The sequence below is a fragment of the Pseudophryne corroboree genome, chromosome 5, assembly GCF_028390025.1.
Source record: "Pseudophryne corroboree isolate aPseCor3 chromosome 5, aPseCor3.hap2, whole genome shotgun sequence".
In the NCBI taxonomy this organism is placed as follows: domain Eukaryota; kingdom Metazoa; phylum Chordata; class Amphibia; order Anura; family Myobatrachidae; genus Pseudophryne; species Pseudophryne corroboree.
In genome coordinates this window covers 101755622-101778875 of record NC_086448.1, presented here as the reverse complement: position 1 = coordinate 101778875, position 23254 = coordinate 101755622, and the positions used below count along the sequence as shown (strand labels likewise).

The 23254-nt window shown below is 46.6% G+C and overlaps 1 protein-coding gene across 7 annotated transcripts in view; it reads left to right on the top strand.

Annotated features, from left to right (window-relative positions):
• The first annotated feature begins 9573 nt into the window (after nucleotides 1-9573).
• The window catches only part of ADAM22 (ADAM metallopeptidase domain 22), a 500813-nt gene continuing 487132 nt past the window's right edge, over nucleotides 9574-23254 (top strand). For 5 of the 7 annotated variants that reach the window (XM_063921518.1, XM_063921515.1, XM_063921514.1 and 2 more), the window contains exons 1-2: nucleotides 9577-9920; nucleotides 14158-14309. In XM_063921518.1, the coding sequence (XP_063777588.1) occupies nucleotides 9839-9920; nucleotides 14158-14309 (234 nt within the window). In that variant the 5' untranslated portion in view covers nucleotides 9577-9838. Of the gene's footprint in view, nucleotides 9921-14157; nucleotides 14310-23254 lie in introns of all 7 variants that reach the window. The other 2 variants (XM_063921516.1, XM_063921513.1) reach the window with 2 other exon arrangements.

The following is a 23254-nucleotide window of genomic DNA, read 5'->3' as shown; positions in this document are numbered from 1 at the left end:
CAGCTCGGGGGGCGGGGTTTCGCGGAATGACGCGATTGCGTCGTGACGTCACGGCGCAAACGCGTCATTCCACGAAACCCCGCCGGAGGAGGGAGAAGGGGGAGCCGCGCAGACCGGACGAGGAGGGAGAGGCGGCTGAAGAGCGGCGAGAACCGCTTCAAATGTAAGTCAGCCCCTCTCCCTTCCTCTCTCTCTCTCTCTCCCTCCACCACCTGCCGCAATGTGTAAAATGGGGACCTGTGCCTGCCGCAATGTGTAAAATGGGGACCTGTGCCTGCCGCAATGTGTAAAATGGGGACCTGTGCCTGCCGTAATGTGTAAAATGGGGACCTGTGCCTGCCGCAATGTGTAAAATGGGGACACTTTTTCCTGCCGCAATGTGTAAAATGGGGACACTTGCCAGCGTACTGTGTAAAATGGGGACCTGTGCCTGCCGCAGTGTGTAAAATGGGGACACTTGCCAGCGTACTGTGTAAAATGGGGACCTGTGCCTGCCGCAATGTGTAAAATGGGGACACTTTTTCCTGCCGCAATGTGTAAAATGGGGACCTGTGCCTGCCGCAATGTGTAAAATGGTGACATTTTTTCCTGCCGCAATGTGTAAAATGGGGACACTTTCCTGCCGCAATGTGTAAAATGGGGACACTTGCCAGCGTACTGTGTAAAATGGGGACACGTGCCTGCCGCAATGTGTAAAATGGGGACACTTTTTCCTGCCGCAATGTGTAAAATGGGGACACTTGCCAGCGTACTGTGTAAAATGGGGACACGTGCCTGCCGCAATGTGTAAAATGGGGACACTTTTTCCTGCCGCAATGTGTAAAATGGGGACACCTGTCTGCCGCAATGTGTAAAATGGGGTCACCTGTCTGCCGCAATGTGTAAAATGGGGACACTTTTTCCTGCCGCAATGTGTAAAATGGGGACACCTGTCTGCCGCAATGTGTAAAATGGGGTCACCTGTCTGCCGCAATGTGTAAAATGGGGAATGGGGACACTTGCCTGTCGTACTGTGTAAAATGGGGACACTTTTTCCTGGATATGAAATTTATGTTAGAAAAGGCAATTTTTCAGGTAAAAAAGTTCTGAAAGAGATATATATATATATATATAATATTTTTATTCATGTATTTATTTATTTTATTTTATTCTATTATTATTTTTATTTATTTATTGTAAAATAATTTTTTTTTTTTTTTGCGGGGGGGTGTCAAATGACTACCTTGCCCCGGGTGACAAAAATCCTAGTTTCGGCCCTGATACACCTCAATGCACAGGCGCGTCACACGGGTACAAAGTGGAACGCCGCTCAGCGATGGGTTTGTGTGAAGGATCCATTCGCACGGGCGTTCGCATGGAGATTGACAGGAAGAGGGCGTTCGTGGGTGGCAACTGTCCATTTTCTGGGAGTGGTTGGAAAAACGCAGGCGTGTCCAAGTGCTTGCAGGGAGGGTTCCTGATGTCAATTTCCGGTCCCGGACAGGCTGAAGTGTTCGCAGCGGCTGAGTAACTCCTGGACTACTCAGAGATTGCACAAAATCTGTTTGTCCAGCTCTGCTACACATGCGATCGCACACTTAAATAGAAAATACACTCCCTTATGGGCGGCGACTATGTGAACGCAGGACTGCAAAAAAAACCTAGCCAGCGAACAGGTCTGAATTAGGCCCAATATACGAAGCATGACTCCTGTGAGCTTGCAGCCAACAAGTCATTTCCCCATCCTGCTCAGCTGCTGTCCCATTAGGAGGGGCAAAACTTAGCACCTAGCCAGTCTCTGCCACCTTGAAGCATGTAGTGCACTTACTTGCAGAAACAGATACAAATGTGACAGTAGATGCAAAGCTTCACAAAAGGGGACAAAAGTTCACTTCAGGCCTGCTTTTTATGCCTCCTTTAGAACACAAGAATAGAACATACTTTGTAGCAGCCACAATCGCAATTAATAATTATGGCTCATCAGCTTTTGCATTTTCATGAGGTCTGTTTATATTTTTAGTGGTTTATTCAGTTGCAGGGGTGAGCAACCCTTGCCACTAGTCAAGGAGGCTGCTTTGAGTGGCATCTGCGAGGTCAGTCCATATCCTACTAGGAACGCTGCTCTTTTCCACTCACTTCCCTCACAGAGTAAACGTCTGAAGTGCTAGGTCCTCTGCAGACCAACAGACGCACTGGGTAGCTCTGCAATAGCGCTACTGACTTCTAGACACCCTGCAAGCCAAATGCAGGTGTCGTGAGGCACCAAAGCAGTGCCCTGGCTGACGGCACAACTCGCCCAACCCTAGTGACAGCCCTGCTTAAATTGTATTCATTCTGAGCTTATGCTACATACAACTTACTTTGCTCCTGTATTTTAATATTTACAGCAACCTCCTATCTGCCCATTAAAACACACTGGCGTTTGGGGTGTGGCATGAAAAGTCAACACACACAATGTTGACAAGAACTTTAGGTTGACAATCACTATATCTACATTCACTCCTGCGACATGATTAAAATGTCAACATGTTTGTAATGTAAACATTTAAAATGTCGACACCAGAAGGTCAAAATACTTTTTTTGTTGTTATTTTAGCCTAACAAAAAAACAGTTTGTCAACATTCTGATGTCTTCATGTTAAATAGTGCCGTAACTAGACATTTTAGCGCTGTGGGCAAGAAACGGCATTGGCGCCCCCCTTATGTAAAATAGGTGCAGTGCGTGCCTACGTAAAAATAAAAATACAAAAAATATAGGGGCGTGGCTTAATGGGAAGGGGTGTGGCCACAAAATAATACCAATTCATATTACGGTGCACAGTAGTCTCCATTATTTAAATTACTCTGCACAGTAGCGCCACTACACCAGGTAAAGCCCCCTTTTACACATTACGGCAGACAGATTCCCCTTTTTACAAATTGCGGTAGCCAGTCCCCCTTTTACACATTACGGTAGACAGCGTCCCCTTTTTACACATTACGGCAGACAGCATCCCCTTTTACACATTACGGCAGACAGCGTCCCCTTTTACACATTACGGCAGACAGCGTCCCCTTTTACACATTACGGCAGACAGCATCCCCTTTTACACATTACGGCAGACAGCGTCCCCTTTTACACATTACGGCAGACAGCGTCCCCTTTTACACATTATGGCAGACAGCGTCCCCTTTTTACACATTACTTCAGCCAGTCCCCCTTTTTATACATTACGGCAGAGTCCCCTTTTTACACAATATGGAAGACAGCGTCCCCTTTTTACACATTAAGGCAGACAGCGTCCCCTTTTTACACATTACATGCAGATAGCGTCCCCCTTTTTACACATTACAGCAGACAGCGTCCCCCTTTTTACATATTACGGCAGCCAGTGTCCCCCTTTTTATACATTACGGCAGGATAGAGAGATAGACAGATAGACAGACAGAATAGATGATACTTACCATCTCTCCGCTGGCTCAGGCAGTCAGGCTCCTCAGTGCTGGCAGCTCCGGAGGCAGGGGAGAAGGAGGAGGAAGGAGGGTACTTGGGAGCCGCAGCAGCACAGTGTAATTGCAGGCGGCGCAGCATGCAGCTGTCCCTCTCCTTCCGCATTGGATGGCCGCTGTGAATGTTGGGATGAGGGAAGCGCATCCCAGCATTCACAGCAGCGCTGGCCAGCCAATGCGGAAGGAGAGGGACAGCTGCAGCGGCGCCGCTACCAATTACATAGCGCTGCTGCGGCTCCGGAGTCCCCCTCCCTCCTCCTCCCCTGCAACCCGAGCAGCTCCTCTCCGCTCCTCTGGCGTACACAGCACAGACGGCTTGTAATGAGTCAATTTGACTCATTACAAGCCGCTGACTTAGAATGCTAGCAACTGCGCTGTGTGCCAGGCACACCTGGCACACACGTAGTTACGGCTCTGATGTTAAAGGTCATCAATCTCATTCCTGCAACTTTCATGCTTATTTGAATTGAGCTAGGTAACCTGCAACTTTGTTTTTAATTAGTTATTCCTAGCCACTACTATAGTAGGAAATCACTGTGTACTAGTGGGGGATGTACTGGTCTGTTGTTATTCACACCTATAGCTAACCTTTTGTTGTGGGTGGGTGCTGTTAGCAATCAAGCCTGTATCAATTTATGCATTTATATTTAATCAGTACATATTTGTCTGCAAAGCATCTTAGCTGCAAAGTATGTTTGTGTTAAGTATGAGGATATGACCTTTGGAGATACTTGGAGATAAACAGGAGAGAAACAGAAAGACAGCAGACTATCTTCCCCACCTGCAAAAGAGAACTGCAATCAACATACTACAGAGAGTAACCTAATCCAGTACCACCAACGCCTGCAGCCTGCACAGCCTGGACACTTACAGTACCTCCCTGTCTGATTAAGTAACAACCTTACTGCTCTCACACATTGCTTTCTGCTCCCCAGTTACACTATCTACATCCACTGTGTCAGAATCTCAGCCTTCCTTTCCTTCCATTACTTCCCAATAATTCCTGTTTGCACTGACTCTGCTTTTACTACACCCCCTTCTCATTGTTCATTCTACATTACACACATTCCATTCTATATTACTCCTCTGAACAACACTACTGTACTGGAATTATGGCTCCTCAATCCTGTCCCATACCAATCCTCACTGCTAGGTCACCCCTCCCCCAATTTCCATACCGCCCACACGCATTCAGAACCCAGCCAACCTGATCCCCCATCTCCCCCGTCCCTTCCCTTCCCTTTTCCTGTGCACTCTGGAATGCTAGATCAATCTGCAACAAGATGACAACTATCCACGACCTCTTCATCTCCCACTCTGATAACCTTCTCGCCATCACTGAAACCTGGCTCTCCTCCTCTGACACCCCCCCTAACCTGCTGCCCTCTCCTATGGGGGCCTCTTCTTCACCCACACGGTCAGACCTGATGGCCGCCAGGGTGGAGGCGTGGGCATCCTTCTCTCCCCAAACGGCACCTTTTGTGTCATCCCACCTGAGCCCTCCCTCGCCTTTTCCACCTTTGAGGTCCACACTATCCGCCTCTTCTTCCCCATTCACCTCCATGTGGCAGTGATCTACAGCCCCCCTGGCCACTGTTCACCTTTCCTTGACAAATTTGCTGCCTGGCTTCCCCACTTTCTCTCCTCTGACCTCCCCACTATCATCCTCGGTGACTTTAACATCCCTATCAACATCACTAATGCAGCTTTTACTAATCTTCTTGCCCATTCCACCTCCTTTGGACTTTCTCGATAGTCCTCCACCCCTACTCACAATCTCGGCCACTCCCTCGACCTTGTCTTCACCCACCAATGTGACCTCTCTGATTTCTCAAACTCTTCCTTCCCTCCCTCTGACCACCATCTACTTTCTTTCACCCTCTCATCTTCCCCTCTCCTCTCCACTCCCAGACTCACCATCACCAGACGCAATCTCGGGTCTCTCAACCCCGCTATCCTGTCCTCCCTCAAGACCTTCCTCTCTCCTCATTCCACTATGACTTGTCCCAACCAGGCAGCCTTATTCTATAACTCTTCCCTTACTGCTGCTCTCGACTCTGTGGCCCCCCTCTCCTCTGTCCCCCTCCGCCGCTCCAAACCCCAACCCTAGCACACCAAACTAACACGATTCCTACAAAAATGTTCACGCTCTGCAGAACGCTCCTGGAGGAGATCTCACTCTCTGGCAGACTTCCTCCATTTCAAGTTTATTCTCTCCTCCTACAGCTCTGCTCTTTCTCTCACCAAGCAATCCTTTTTCCAAGCACTCATCTCTTCTCAGTCCTCCAGTCCATGCCGTCTGTTTGAAACTTTCAACACTCTCCTTCGCCCCTCTCCTCCTCCCCTCCTCTCTCACTGCCACTGACTTTGCCTCCTTCTTCATCTCCAAACTTGAGGATATCCAAAATGACATCTCCTCCCGTAATCCCTCTGCTGCCACCCCTGCTCCCATCATCCCTCCCCTCCATCTATCCCACCCTGTCCTGCTTCCGACCCATCTTAGACAAGGAAGTCCACTCCCTCATCTTATCCTCCCACCTCAACCTGCCCCTTGGACTCCCTCCCCTCCTGTCTTCTCCGCTCCCCCCCCCCCCCCCTGCCTGCTCCCACTTTGCTCACCTCTTTAACCTATCGCTCTCTACCGGCATCTTTCCCTCACCATTCAAACATGCTCTGGTCTCACCTATTCTCAAAAAAAACAACCTCGACCCTTCATCAATCACTAGCTACAACCCCATCTCTCTTCTCCCATTCATCTCCAAACTACTTGAACAAATGGTCTACAGCCGTCTCACAAGCTACCTCTCTGACAACTCCATCCTTGATCCACTACAATCTGGCTTTTGCCCACTCCACTTCACCGAGACTACCCTGGTGAAAGTCACCAATGACCTGCTTTCGGCCAAATCCAAGGGCCACTTCTCTCTGCTCATCCTTCTGGATCTCTCTGCTGCCTTTGACACCGTGGATCACCCTCACCTCCTTCGCACACTCCAAAACGTTGGCCTCTCTAGCACCGTCCTTGACTGGTTTACATCTTACCTCACTAACCACTCCTTCTCTGTGTCTGCCTCCGGAACCACCTCACACCCTTCCATCCTTCCTGTTGGTGTCCCTCAGGGTGTTGTCCTGTACACCTCTCCCTGTATACTACTTCCCTGGGTGTGCTCATTAACTCCTTTGGCCTTCAATACCACCTCTATGCTGATGACACACAACTCTACCTCTCATCTCCTGATCTGTCCCCCTCTGCCCTCTCTCAGGTCTCCAACTGCTTCTCTGCCATCTTCTCCTGGATGTCTGAGCGCTCTCTGAAGCTCAACATGGACAAAACTGAACTCATTATCTTTCCCCCAGCCAGAGCAACACCCCCTACAAATATCGCTATCACTGTTGACAACACAATCATCTCCCCCGTTGCCCAACTCCGCTGCCTGGGCGTCACTCTTGACTCCTCCCTCTCTTTTGCACCCCACATCCAAGCTCTGGCGCAATCCTGTCGGTTCCAGCTACGCAACATTACTAGCATCAGGTCATTTCTCCCCCAGAGTGCAACTAAACTTATCATCCACTCACTGGTCATCTCATGACTCGACTACTGCAATGTTCTCCTCACTGGCCTTGCTTGCTCCCATCTCGCTCCCCTCCAATCTGTCCTCAACTCCGCAGCTAGGCTCATCTTCCTCTCCCGCCACTCCACATCTGCCACTCCCCTTCGACAAAATCTACTCTGGCTCCCATTCCCCTTCAGAATCCTCTTCAAACTCCTCACCCTCACATACAAGGCCATCTCTAATTCCACTGCTCCCTACATCTCCCACCTCCTCTCCCTCCATAGTCCCTCCAGCCCACTACGGTCAGCCGATGATCGTTGCCTCTCCTCGGCCCTGGTCACTGTTTCCCATGCACGAGTTCAAGATTTTGCCTGTGCTGCACCCATTCAGTGGAACGCGCTCCCCCGCTCCATTAGTCTCTCCCCGTCCTTGAAAAGCTTCAAACGGGCACTGAAAACCCACCTATTTATCAAAGCGTACCCATCCGATGCATAACCTAGTCCTTAGGCTGCTCCCCCATCCCCCTGCCCCATGCCTTGAACATCTCTGCTTTGCTCTCATACTGCCATCAGGCTTCCTCCCGCTTGCTTGCATCTCATATCATCTGTCTGTTGCCCCTCCCCACTAGATTCTTAGCACTTCAGAGCAGGGCCCTCTTTCCTTTTGTTGTCAAAGCCCTCTTCTCAACACATTTCACCCGCAGCTCTCTCCTACTCAATGACCATCTTTACCTGCTTTTTCTCCTACTGGTAAAGGCTCATCTCTATCTATGGCCGCCAGCCCCAAGTAGTACAATGATTACTCCCTCGCTACTTACATCTAAGCCGTATTATGTTTTGAGAATTGTGGTGCTCTTTGTTACCTGTACTCTATTTTTGTTATTTATTTACTGTAATGCTAAGATTTGTCTCCCTGTACTGTCCTTTATACGGCGCTGCAAAACACTTGTGGCGCCCTATAAATAAAATGTAATAATAATAATAATATGAACATGTCGTCATTTTTGAATGTCAACATTTGAGTGTCAACCTTCTGATTGACAACATTCTAACCAGATTCCGGCTTTTGAACTTATATTAGGGCTGCTTCAAATTCTGAGGTCAAACCCACGAGTAGCAGCCTCCGCTTTGTGAATATCTCATATCTCATGTTTGTAGATTTGAATGTTTTAAGTACATTGGACTTGATTTTGAGTGGTGCAGACCTCTACATGGTGTTCAAACTGCCACTCTATGCGTTTTTGCACGCAGCACACGCACAGATGAGTATTTACTCACATTTGCCTGCTTCCTATTCTGAGTTGAACTAAACTTAGCTGTATCCTTCTTTCCATGAAATTGGGTGTTTTAGTGAGGCAACAAATGCAAGCGCATATAGGGGGTCATTCCGAGTTGATTGTAGCTGTGCTAAATTTAGCACAGATACGATCATGTTCCCAGACATGCGGGGGGACGCCCAGCACAGGGCTAGCCCACCCCGCATGTCTGTCCCCCCCCCCCCCCCCCCCCCACAAGTACAAAAGCATTGCACAGCAGCGATGCTTTTAGACTTGTTGAGTAACTCCCGGCTAGCGCAGCTCCTGCGGCTGACCGGGAGTTGCTTGTCGCTGCCCCTGGTCACAGCGGCTGTGTGTGACGTCACCCAGGCGATGCGGCCCGCCCCCTGCATGGTCCGGCCACGCCCCCTCCCGCCCAGCGACCGCCTCTAGCGATCGCTAGGAAACGACGGCCTTTGGCCGTCCAGCATGCGCCGGCATGCGTAGTTCCAACCCGATTGCTGCGCTGTGAACAGCTGCAGCGAGTGATCGGGTCGGAATGACCCCCTTAATCGGTCTGTCTTGCACGTGTGTCATGGACGTATCTAAGACTCTGTGTAAGTCCTGCATACAGTATGATTACCTTCCTGTCGGGATCTTGGCGGTCAGGTTGCTGACAGTCAAAATCTCGACATTGAGCGCAGCGTGTCCCCTCGCGGGATCAGTAGCTAGGTTTGTTCGCCACACTTTTATATTCCCCCTCGGGTGGTGGCGTGGACAACGACCCTAGTGGGAATTGCGGGCGACGGTCGGGATACTGGCGTCTGTACTTTGAACGCCGGGATCCTAACCATCAGGAAATTAACTGCATACCGAAAGGACGCCTGTTTCTTACAGATCTCTTGCACATGGCATAGGGCTGGTGCAAATGCATGACTCCCTCCCCCTCCCTTACAAGCATTAGCCTTATGGATTACCACAGATATCCTATACGGGACCAAGAGTGGCTTTTGCTGATACCATTGCTGATTGCTGGCACATACTCTGGACTGCTGGCTATTATGGCTTTGTGTTCAGGTGCTGGGTTATTGTTACTGGATGCAGTTAATGTGCCCATTGTTACCTCTTCTGATGCTTTACTATTGTGATGTCAGTGATTGCACTGGATGTGTTATGCCCAGTCACAGTGTAATTTTTCCCCTGGCAGGCTGTCAGGGTGTGTTTGACCTGCCTGGTACAGCACCAATATACAGCAGACTACATTTCCCAGTGTGCCTGAGGAGGTCTCTGCTGGAAGGAGGCCGTCTCTGCAGGATCTAAGGATGTGGCTGTGCATGTGGATGAGGAAACCTGAGCTGGGAGGTGCTTGGTGCCTCACATCCCCATCCAACCACCCAATGCAGTAAAAGCACAAGAGAGCAGTATATGGAAGCCAGGGAAGCACAATAATGCAGCAGCAGCATCAGAGGAGTGTGTGACAGCAGCAGCAGCAGCAGCAGCGGGCAGGGAGACCCCAGCACAAGCCCGTGGTACCATGAGGACATTGCTCTGATATACAACCATGCATACTGCAGAGTGCTGGGCTCTATGGATATGCTGCATGATTGCATCTCTGTATCTGGTCCATGCCAGCTCCCAGGCAGGTAAGTCCCATCACCTGGGGTGAGCCCATTGCAGGGATTTGCTGCATACATGCTTGGTGACAGTTCACCCCTCTCATTTATACACAGCATCACTGCATGGGAGAAGACTGTGTGTACATGGGCTGTAGTGGCTGCCTGCCTGCATGTGATGTATCTGTGCTGTTGCAGTGGCCTAATCCCCCCTCCATCACTGCCTCAGCAATGTGCTATACCCACCACTGTGCATCTGACCCTTGTTCCACCAGTTTCTGCATCACATTGCCATGATGAAGTGGGGAAGTAGCACCTGGCAGCGTGGTTCCACAGTATTTGTTCCCCATGATATTGTCTCCCTGTATCTGTTCATTCTCTGTGGTGTTAGTCTGTCCCCACCACCTCTGCCGGGAGACCATTCAATGTGTCTATCAATGCACTTTAGTATTAGAAATGTGTTAGGTCATCCTAGATGCCCTTATTGGTTTATGAGGAAGTTGACATAGGAATATATTAGGTCAGTGGTTCCCAAACTTCGGTGAGTCACGGCACCCTGGAGTGTCAGATTTTTTTTTCACGGCACCCCTAGGCCACAAGTTTCTTATTGAGAAATTTAGAAAAAAATATTAGATTAAGTAAATTATGTTTATATGTCATCCTTAGGGTCAGTTATGTGGTGAGGGACAAGATTTGCTTCTGTTTGTCCACATATTTTATAACTGGAAGCCATCAGCACTGGTTTTGCCTATTAAATTGACAATAAATAGTTTGAATTGGTCCTTGACCACCAACCTGAGGCACCCCTGCAAGTGTCCCGCGGCACCCCAGGGTGCCACGGCACACAGTTTGGGAACCACTGTATTAGGTAGAGAACAGAACTATGGCCCCCATTTATCAAGACTTGGTGATAAATAGCACAGTGATAAAGAACCAGCCAATCAGCTCCTAACTTCCATGTCACAGGCTGTGTTTGAAAAATGACAGTTAGGAGCTGATTGGCTGGTACTTTATCACCGTGGTATTTTTCACTCTCCAAGGCTTGATAAATCTGGGCCATATGTATGGCCTCTGAGCGCCATCCCCTCCAGTATTTTATTCTTTATTTATATGGTGCCACACGGGTTCCACAGCGCCCATTACAGAGTACATAAACAAATGTATGGAGATCATGTTATTTCCCCCAATATGTGTGCAGATAGTGATACGGCCATAGTGATCTCTCTAGCAGCATAACAAATCGGCATCTCCCAGCTACTCAGTTACAGAGGAGTATCACTGCAGGCAGGGCACCGCAGGGCTGATCGCCATTCTGGTTGCTGGGCCGGATCATCAATTGCCTGGGTCTGAGTGAGGATAAACTGCAGTTGTATTCTGCTTTATATCACAGCAACGCATTCTGCCTGCTTTATAGTGGGTACACGGGCCAGGTGCATGGGTCCAGTGAAGCTCAGCTGGTGCGAGTGCTGTGGCCATGCAGACAGCATTCCCAGTAGAAATGTGTTTGATTCCCTGAGGCTGCGGTCTATGATGGAATGGGTCGTTTCGGCACCACACGTGGACTGATGCTTGGAGAATGTGGTTACAACAACCATATAAAATACAGCTGTTCTGTGTAGCCAACATTACGTACCAGGATGAATTACAGCAGTGTCAAACATCCCAAACCTGTAAGGTGCTCACGCAGAGTTGGGCATACCGGCGTTTTGTGGCTTTGCACTTGCGTATGAAAACGCAGACTGGGTTACGCCTCCTTGTGCAAAGAGGGTAAAGACAATGTTTGGAGGAGGTGTGTAGATGCGGGCTGAGTACAGCAAAGGCATGTTCACGCAAACTGCGTCCCATACTAAGCACCAGGAAGACGCACATGCGTCTGGAGGCGGGTCACTTGTGGATTCTAGACTCCTGTAGCAAGCCGCGAACCGATGATGATGATGATGATGACAACCGGTGGCCACATCTGATTGGGCAAATGCATCTCGATTACTTCTAATGATGGTTTTACTTTCACTGTGTAATGAGTTTGAAGCATTTTTACCATCACCATGAAGCTATACCTCCTGTTGTACTGCGGCCACATTTGCTCCTGTTATTTGCTGAAGTTACATGTACGTTTTGCTAGCTATGCCGGGTTGAATGCATTTCGCGTAGCCCATCTACCTCATACACCAGTGATGGCTAACCTTGACACTCCAGCTGTTTTTGAACTACACATCCCAGCATGCCCTGCATCAGTTTTAGCATGGCCAAATAGCAAAACTGTAGCAGGGCATGCTGGGATGTGTAGTTCAACAACAGCTGGAGCGTCAAGGTTAGCCATCACTGTCATACACCATTCTCCACTCCTGTACTACTCAGTCATTTTTTGTTGCAGTTACTTGAGCTGAATTATTTTATGTTTAGAAACGTCTTATCAGACCAGGTAAATTTAGCGGGAACTTGTTTTTTTCTTGGTTGAAGGGGTAATGTAGGCTCGAAAAAGATTTTACTGTGTCGTAGGACAGGTTAGGCTTTGGTGACTACCATCATTCAGGGCATGTATACAAATATTAATGTCCTTATTTATCAATGAGTGATACATTTCATGGTGAGTGATAAATTGCACCAGCCAATCAGCTCCTAACTGCCATGTTACAGACTTTGGGGTCTATTTACTAAGCCTTGGATGGAGACAAAGTTGATGGAGATAAGGTACCAGCCATCCAGCTCCTAACTGCCATGCCACAGGCTGTGTTTGAAAAATGACAGATAGGAGCTGATTGGCTGGTACTTTTATCTCCGTCCACTTTCTCCATCGAAGGCTTAGTAAATAGACCCCTGTGTTTGAAAAATGACAGTTAGGAGCTGATTGGCTGGTGCAATTTATCACAGTGAAATTTATCACTCATTGATAAATAAGGGCATAACTCTGAGAACTTTTGTAGAATTAAAGTAGCCGGTATTTCAGTGTCAAAAATGCCTTTCATTTCTATCAGCTGTCCTGACGGGGTCTATTTACTAAGCCTTGTGTGGAGATAAAGTGGACGGAGTACCAGCCAATCAGCTTGTAACTGTCATTTTTCAAACCCAGCCTGTGGCATGGCAGTTAGGAGCTGATTAGCTGGTACTTTATCTCCGTCCACTTTATCTCCACACAAGGCTTAGTAAATAGACTCCAAAGTTCCAGCATAAATCCCCTCATGCTGGTTCTGCACCTGGTCTGACCTGGTGTAGGATAGGCATTGTTTATTCTCCATTACGTTAGTTTTCTGAAGGTGGAGAAACTTCCTTAATATTTTAAAAACAATGCAACAGTGACTGATCTTTAATTCTTCTCCTTGGAACAAAGGAGGAGACATATCAAAGCTTGAGAAAGATAAAGGGGCAGATGTATTAACCTGGAGAAGGCATAAGGAAGTGATAAACCAGTGGTATGTGCAAGGTGATAAAGGCACCAGCCAATCAGCTCCTAACTGTTAATTTACATATTGGAGCTGATGGGCTGGTGCCTTTATCACCTTGCACATATCACTGGTTTATCACTTCCTTATGCCTTCTCCAGGTTAATACATCTGCCTCAAAGTACCAACCAATCAGCTCCTAACTGTCATTTATCAAACACATCCTGTAAAATGTCAGTTAGAAGCTGATTGCTTGGTACTTTATCTCTCTCTAATGCTGCATTCAGACTGCAAATGCCGGATCCTACCCAGTAAGACAAACGTGTACTTACCGGGTGGGATCCGGCATTTGCACTCCGCTGCTGGCTTTCCGACCCAATATATCGGGTCGGTTGCCATAACAACGGAGCGCGCAGCAGCAGCAGGGGCGGGGGTGGAGGCGGCGTCGGGAGATGAGCTCATCTCCAGCGCCGCCTCTCCCTATCTTGTGAATGGGAACCGTGTCGCATCGACACGGCTCCCATTCACACCGCACCTGACCCGGTAATCAACCCGGGTAAAACCCTTCTTTTTTACCGGGTTGATTTACCGGGTCAGGCGACCCGCTAAATCGGCCAGTGTGCTTTCACATCGCACACTGACCCGGTTCGACACGGCAATATGCCGTGTCGGTACCGGGTTATTTGTGCGATGTGAAAGGGGTTTAAGGTTTGATCGCTCTACCCCGAAAGTGAATACTTGTTTTGTGGCAGTTAATTAGATGACCACGTGTCTTGTTTCAGTGCTGCAGGCCGTGCAGAGCTCTGTATGAGCTTCCGGACTCTGATCTAAAATTACCTTGCTGTGTAACTGTATTTTTATTTGACATTATCTTTGATCCTCTGCAGATACCTGGCTGACAGAGATGCATAGGAAGAAAGAAAACAGTTTCTTGGGGCGACAAGACACCGTCCCCCTGCGTCTGATCTTCAGCAGCGAGAGGGATAACCAGACGGTACCGGGGTTGCTCAGCACTCGGGTCAGAGTGGACAGTGATCAGGTAATATTTATAGTCACGGCTGAGCTGGGCATCCTATTGATACACCAGTGTTGTTGCCAGGAGATTACCGTCAATAAGATGAATTACAGTATGCAGCAAAAATAGAAACAAGGACATGGGGTATGTAGGCTGCATTAATAAGATGTGTCCTGGATTCCGAGCATCACATTCTTCACTGACACTCACTGAGAGGTATTCCGCTGTATTCCGCTACTGCTGGTCATGTGATTATGCTTCCAGAGTGACATATACAATATGAACTAGTTGTGATGAGGGGAAGGCACTGAATTCCCAGAATTGTACTGCATAGTCTAGGAAATACTAACTGCTGCTGCATCAGCCTCATCAATTTGCCTTTGAATTGAATTAAAGTAATCTGACAGACTTTTTCTGGAAGTTTTACCCAATCAAATGAAAATGTAGCAAACGTAGCTCGGACAAGCGGCACAGGCACTCGCCTACCCCAAGGCATGTCAGTCCCACCAAGTAGTGGGTCACTGCTGTCAGCCTCATTTCAGGAGGCTTCAATTGTACGAAAAAGTTTTGCAGGGAGGTGTATCCCCCTAAAGTGGAGGTGTTGCCCTAGCAACCAATCAGATGCAGGCTATCTAGTACATTTCATACAATATTAGCTAGAATTTTAATGGTTGCTATGGACAACACCTCCATTTGTCCTCTAGAGAAGGTTTGATACATCTCCCCCCTCTGTACATTCCACTTAGCAGAATCAAATTCACCACTCTTCTTTTTCCTGTGTCTTCAGCCTCACCTCCACTCACCCCTTCCACCCACCTTGCTGTACCAATGGCCGCCTTCTCTCCTCCTCCTCGTGATCACCTCTTCACACTCTCGCTTTCAGGGTTACTCTCAACCTCTGGAGCGCTCACCCACATCCAATCAGACTTACCTCAAGCCTCCTAGCCTTTAAATGCGCCCTTAAGACTCTTCTCTTCCCTGTAACCTAACCTCCTCCTCTGAATCCCTAAGATCAACATTCCCACTCTCTGTTCCCCTCTCCCTCTCAGTGGACACCCCACTAGAATGTAAGCTCTCACGAGCAGGGCCCTCTCCCTTTTGTAATTATTTGATCGGAGTGTTGACATTTTGTGTATTTATAAAGTGATGAGCTTGACAGTATTAGTCTGTATTTATATGGAGCTACGGAACCCTTGTAATGCAATATACATAAAATATAATATGCTAAATAGTATATTCTTAAGCAATTTGGACAAATGTATTTTTTTTGATATATAGGTGTATTTGAAACCACAATAATTCTGTATGACTATGGCAGAAATCTCATGTTATTACTGATACTTAGGCTGGCCCATCCCACTGCAAACTCCCATGCTAATGGACTTACAAGCTTTATGACAGATCTGAAATATTCTGTGCTGCTGTTGACAATCAGAGGTTGTCCCAGCACTGTCCTGTTCATCTCCTGCTGCTTTCCCAGTTATAAAGAATAAACGCTTCTAAAAATGTTTTAGCAAAGTATGATAAGTAAGCAAACGTAGGATAAACATATAGCTTGCACCCTTCTATCATATCCCAGGGCGGATATAAATAAAAAGTTGTACCAGAAGGATGCTAGACAGATAAGTCATGTTTTAGTAAGAGCTGCAGGATCACATGCACACGCCAAAAAGTTTGTCATATACAGTAAAACCCACTTAGTGTCACAGGTAATATAAATTCCCAAATATCCTTTACTCTCATGGCTTAATTGGTCCATAAATAGCAAAATAATAGGATAAAAATAGAAAAATAAGTGTGGTGCTAAAGGGGTACAGGCGCTGTGTAATACTGCCCATTCTTTGTAAATATGTGTGATTGTGGCCAGTACGATGTGAGAATGTAACAGATAGCCTTGGCACACGTTCCCATGGGACTGGCTGGAGGCTTTGGGACCCATCTAGAAATAGGATTAGGGAGGGAGATTTAAAGTGTGCTTACAGATTTAGAGTTGGGATGGGCGGTGGGGGGGGTTCCCATCAAAGTGAAAAAACTTGTCAAGTATTTGTGTTTCGAGCAGAAAGAATCAGTAGATTCCCGGGATCAGAAAATACTAGATTGTATATGGTTCGTCCAGGTGCACTTTCATGTGCTTTCAGTTGCATACCAATGGTCCCGATTTGGGTCAGACAGTGCTGATTTGAGGGGACGGTGCCCCCACTGCATGCAGCAATAAAATTGGGGAACTGCAGGACGGGATGGCAGTCTAGCACTTAATTGGTCACCCCCAGTATGATGTGTTTCCAGGATTCCAAATGTTGGGATGTACGCACTCATATAACAGGAAACACAGATATTCACCTGTACATTGCTATATTCACTCTTTAAATTACAGTTATACGCCTGTCAGCGGCCAGGTCAGTTTTCCTAACATTAAAAAATACTGTATGCTAATAACTGACCTTTGGTGAAAAACACTAATGAATTTGGTAAGACTAAACTAATCAGAACTACAGTAACTGAAGATTTGGTAAATTTTCCCATCAAATGTGAAGGATTTGCATACCTCCATACAACCCCTGCTTAGTTAGGCTTCCCGCTCCCCATTTATTCCTTTGGGATGTCCAAGAATCTACAGAACAAGTCTTAAATGATACATCGGGTAGCGGGCATCAGTGAGCTTGACTGAGTTTAAGCTTGACACAAATTGCATATTTTCCACCGGGGGGGGGGATTTGTTTCCAGTGACATTATATTGGTACCCAGTAGCATTCCAGGTGTGCATGGCAAGTTTATCATTTCCCTTAGACAAGGATTCGTGGTGTGCTTTTCGTCAAGAATATTACATAAGCCATTTTTGGCTTTGTAGTTTCTATTCTATTTTCAGTTGGGGTCAGTGCTGTCATATAGATGCATAAGACTCAGAATGAAGCCTGTTATCATTAGCACAAGGGGATGTGACGTCACAAGGATACAGTAGACTATCGCCAACATTCTGCATGTTGTTCCCTCTTTCTGTACTGACAGATCATTTTGCAGACCTGTTTCTGATGTCCAAGTACCAGGTAGACGTTGGTAAGCTGTGTTCCCAATCCGCTTCAGGAAGGCTGGGGAGCGGTGAAGTTGGGCTTAGTATTGCGTGGTATGGGTAGGAGACGGCACCTGCCTTCTGTGGATGGTATCAGATTTAGTTATGTGACTTACGAGGCCACTGTGTAGGTTAGTGTGAGCGAAACATCTAAGTTGCAATGTCTGGTAGAACAGATACTTAGTGAAATAATATCTGAGTATTACCTGGCGGGCGTAGATGTAGCGACCCTTGGAGAGTGATACAGTGGAGACGTTGCCTAAAGCTTCTGTCATTTATCTAGACTAGCACGGGGCTTGATTTTAAATTGTATGCAAACGCATTTTTTTCACAGTTTAGTTCTTATTAGCGATCTGGGTTTGCATCTAAATTGCACTGCGTATGTGCCGCTAAGGTCCTGCAACGGAGCTAGCAGAGGATTTATTAGTAAAGTTGTTGACAGGAAGGCATTGTTTGTGGGCGGCACTGGGGGTGCCATGACCTTTTTTGGGGCATATCTTAGGATGCACCCATGCTCATCTGCGGCATTTGCATATTTTTACACAGCCACTGTGTACTGGATCAAAGTTGTGAATGCATTCGCGTACAACTCAGGCTCACAGTCTGGCGGAAGCTGGTTTCTTTCTTTGGGCAACTACTCCACTTTATCTCTTTCCAAGGCTTGATACATATCCCCCATAATATTCATGGTAAGGGTGATAATGGTTTGATGGGTAAAGAAGGTGGTAGCAGGCCAAAATGTAATTAAACTGAGCTGTTAGTATGTAACAGGGAGGCGCCAAGTTGATGCTCTTGCTAGGATAGATTGTTTCGGTCTAGGTCCCATTCCATCAGTGGCGGAGTGTGTGAGTAGTAAGCCGAGTTTGCATTAGACTATTAGTGGGTAAGGTTATGAAAAGGTACAGAAAGTGTGATAGTATATTCATCTTAATGATGACATCCTATCCATGAAGGCTTCACATTACTGATCATGGATGGTAGGGTAACGGGCTTCATAAAGATGGGCCTAATTCAGGCTAATGAAAATTCACAAATCCTTAAGCTTTTGGATCTTATAATTAAGGCAAGGGCGTAGCTGCCATAGGTGCAGGGAGTGCAGCTGCTATGGGACCCAAAGCTTATAGGGGCCACCTTCCCTGTCACATGTGTTATATACATTTTACACCATTGAGTGGTACATAGGGGCCCTTACAAACTTTTCCCTTGGGTGCCTACAATCTATCTTGTTAATCCCAGGACCTGCTCATTGTAATGTGGTATAAAATGAACTGGAGGGCGTTATATGGTTACATAATATGAACTGGGGCGCTGTAATGTGGCATAATATGAATTGGGGCACTGTAATGTGACATAATATGAACTGAGCCACTGTAATGTGACACAATATGAACTGGGGCACTGTAATGTGATATAATATGGACTGGGGACACTGTACATCATAATGTGAATTGGGGGTACTGTGTTGCATAATGTGTACTGGCATCCCTACAGTGTGACATAACATGAACTCAGGTGCTACTATGGTTCATAAAATAAACTAGGGCACAGGTTCTCAAACTCGGTCCTCAGGACCCCACACAGTGCATGTTTTGCAGGTCTCCTCACAGAATCACAAGTGAAATAATTGGACCTTTTAAAATGTGTCAGTGAGTAATTAAAACACCTGTGCACTTGCTGGGTTTCCTGCAAAACATGCACTGTGTGGGGTCCTGAGGACCGAGTTTGAGAACCCCTGAACTAGGGCATTACTATAGGACATAACATTAACAACTGTCGCTTAGAGGTGTCTTTCTAGAAGCATTGGGACATGGCCGCCTTCCAAATGTTGCTATGGGGCCCACACAGTTCCTGCTACGTTCCTAAGCTTAGTTGTTTTGTTGGAGAGCTTCTGACTTTCGGTTGTCTATTCTCGAAATGCCAGGGACCAGTCTGATTTTTGGCTACTAAATGTTCTGTTGTCAAGAGCAAAAACCATATTGGGGAGGTGGGGGAGGAGATATCCTTGTTTGGTGCCATTACTTATTTTATATCGGAGGTGGTTCCATTTGTCATTGAAGTAGAGTGGTGAGATACAGCATCTGGATAGCCTGCAGGAATTCTCCATTAAAACTAAATCCCTTTAGCGTTGATAGCATGAACGGACAGGAAGTTGTATTAAAAGCTTTTTCGGCATACAATGCTGGAACTGCAGAGAGAGTTTTATGTTTATTTATGATAGATTAGACTTTTCTATAGTCTAGCTATGTGGTCTAGATTATTCATGTTTTTTTTAATAGAAGGTTCAAAGTTCACAACGGCATTTGCAAAAAGCTCGAGGTGGGTATTTAGAAGAGAAATGGGGGTGTCAATTTGGGTGTCCTTCATTGGTTTGTATATGATCATTTTAGAGCATGTGGTGTCCACTTTGAACAACTCTGCTCATAATTTTGTTAAAGAGATAGGCCAACCTGGGGACAAGAATGTTAGTTTTTATGATGTATTTTATTTGTATGCATGGCAACAAAAACATACATAAACCATTGGCACTTGTTACCCAGCAAGGAGATACCACAAAGGGATCCGTTCAGGATACTGGCATGCGGCATCCAGGCAGTTGGAATGCTGACGAGGTTTAGGGCTAGGGTTTAGACTGCAGGAAAGGGAGGTTAGGTTTAGGCCCCACCGGGGAGGGTTAGGGCTAGGCTGCGGGAAGGAAGAGTTGGGGAGGAGGGGGGATAACATACTTACCCAATTAAGGATTCTCTGCTTCGGGATGCTGGTGTTGGTCATATGACCGAACGGTATCCTATCTGCCGGGATATCGTATGTATCCCATCACACAAAACACTGAACAGTGAAGTTCAGTAGAAACACTGAGGAATCCATTACCCTCAGGAAACAATGAATCGATAGAATGAATGGACAGAAATGGCAACGTACAGTGGTCTGTGAGAACCAAACTGATATTACTAAATCTGCATTAAGGCAAAGTATTTTCTTAGAGAGGGGGAGTTGTGTCAAGCCTTGGAGAGTGATAAAGTGGAGCTTCTAACTTTCATTTATCTAGCACAGTCTATGAAATGACAGGCGCTGATCAGTAGATTTGGGCTACTTCTCCACTTTATCTGTCTCCAAGGCTTGATACACCTCCCCCATAGTCTCTAACGCATGAAGACAGAGTGTGTATCTATATGGTAACCATGTCTCAATGAACTGTTCTGCCCTTGCCTCCTTGTTGTTCGTCATCTCTCTCCAATCCATAGAGGACAGGAAGTAGGCACTTGGGAGCATTAGGGTAATATTAGGGATGGTGGTAGAGATCCACTGGGAATTTATTGTTTTCTTTGCAGTGGCTATGACTTTATTGAGCAGCAAATGTGTTACCTAAGCACAGGCTATATGACCCAGTAGCCCAGTGCGAGATCCAAAAAGCCCACACTGGGGAGATAGTAAACGTTATCTCTGGGGCATGTGTGATAAACCTCTGTACTTCCATCCAAATTCTCTGAACCTGTGAACAAGACCATAGTGACAAATGCCTGCCTCTGGCTCCTGACATTTATAGTAAATCCAGTCAGTGGAGTCACCGATGAAAAATGTCAGTTATGGAGTAAGATATGCTCTCTGAAGTATTTGATGGGATCGATGTTATTGGACACGAGACTGCTCACCCTGCCCGTAAGTGCGGCTATATATCACATGTTCGGTAGCTCCCAACTCGCCAATTTTAGTTTTCAGCCCCATAGGGTAGTGTACAAAAGCATGCAAGTCTGGGGTGATATCGTGCTGTTCAGGGGGTGCGTTCTGCCACCTTTACTTGCATTTCTTTGTTGTTGCAGTGGCAACTTGCCCTCTTCATGGCTAATTGAATTGAGCCCATGTCATTTCCGCATGAAAAGTTGAAACAAAAATGCTGTAATATGTATCAGGCCATAAATGTACCATATCCATCTGGAGTGGATGTTTTGGGGATTGTCACTTCTCCCTCTGTGGCTTAAAGTGCGTAACTAGATGAAAAAGGGGTGTGTTCGCACGCACACTAAGTTTAGTGAGGGAGGGCATGTCTATGCAACTGAGCTATGCTGAGTTGAGTGTACGCATTAATATGTCTGTATTCAGATGCATCTCTTATGTAAAGGATAGGGCTGGTGCACATCTGTATTCAGATGCGTCTTTTACACCTGGGATAGGGCTGGTGCACGTCTGTATTCAGATGCGTCTTTTACGCCTGGGATAGGGCTGATGCACATCTGTATTCAGATGCGTCTTTTACGCTAGAAATGGGGCTGGTGCACATCTGTATTCAGATGCATCTTTTACACCAGGGATGGGGCTGGTGCACATCTGTATTCAGATGCATCTTTAACGCCAGGGATAGGGCTGGTGCACGTCTGTATTCAGATGCATCTTTTACACCAGGGATGGGGCTGGTGCACATCTGTAATCAGATGCATCTTTTACGCCAGGGATAGGGCTGGTGCACATCTGTATTCAGATGCATCTTTAACGCCAGGGATAGGGCTGGTGCACATCTGTATTCAGATGCGTCTTTTATGCCAGTAATGGGGCTGGTGCACATCTGTATTCAGATGTGTCTTTTACGCTAGGGATAGGGCTGGTGCACATCTGTATTTAGATGCATCTTTTATGCCAGGGATGGGGCTGGTGCACGTCTGTATTCAGATGCATCTTTTACGCCAGGGATAGGGCTGGTGCACATCTGTACTCAGATGCATCTTTTACGCCAGGGATGGGACTGGTGCACATCTGTATTCAGTTGTGTCTTTTACAACAGTGATAGGGCTGGTGCACATCTGTATTCAGATGCGTCTTTTACGCCAGAGATAGGACTGGTGCATGTCTGTATTCAGATGCGTCTTTTACGCCAGGGATAGGGCTGGTGCACATCTGTATTCAGATGTGTCTTTTACGTCAGGGATAGGACTGGTGTAAGTGTGCACTGATAATGTAGACAGCTATCAAACTAAGCATATAGATTAAGGGACAGATCAGTTGCATAGTTGTGTACAAGTCTACATATGGGGGAATATATGCACTTTATTCTGTGCATACAAGGACTGCGCATTTACGGACAATTGCATTGAACTATTCGTCGTCCCCAAAAGTGCCTGATTCAGCCATCAGTGATATTTTAGTGTTTCTCATAAAGTATCGTCTTTGATAATATACTCAGAGACTACGTTAGTTTATGTGACTGTTCCATAGATTTTGGGGTTTATTTACTAAGCCCTGGACAGAGTTAAAGTGGTCGGAAATAAAGCCCAAGCCAATCAGCTCCTAACTGCCTTGTTACAGGCTGTGTTTCAAAAATAGCAGTTAGGAGCTGGTTGGCTGGTACTTTATCTCTGTCTACTTTATCTCCATCCAAGGCTTAGTAAATAGACCCCTTTGTTTGTTGACGCACAACGTCATTATGTTCTCTCCTTCTGTGTCTGTCCTTTGCGGGATTGATATTGAGGCATGAGGATGGCTGAGACTGCACTGGGGGGCAGATGTATTAAGCCTGGAGAAGTGATAAAGCAGTGATAAGTGGAAGTTTATAACGCAGCAGCCAATCAGCTACTAGCTGTCATTTTTAAAACCGAAGTGATTGGCTGGTGCATTATCACCTTCCACTTATCACTGCTTTATCACTTCTCCAGGCTTAATACATCTGCCCCTCGGTGCTAGGCTTGTCTTTGTGTGACTACGGTCCAGTTTTATTTTACTTAGCAGTCATATTTTTATCGTTAATAAAAGGTGATTATTTTGTCCTGCGATATTTTGTTAAAATGCAGTTTACAGTCTTTCCTCTTTCCTGTTGTTTCCTCTACAATTATCAGTAAATGTTACACAACAGAGGAAATTCGACCATATTTTATCTGCCTCATTGTAACTAGGATTAGTGCGGAAACAATGCAGG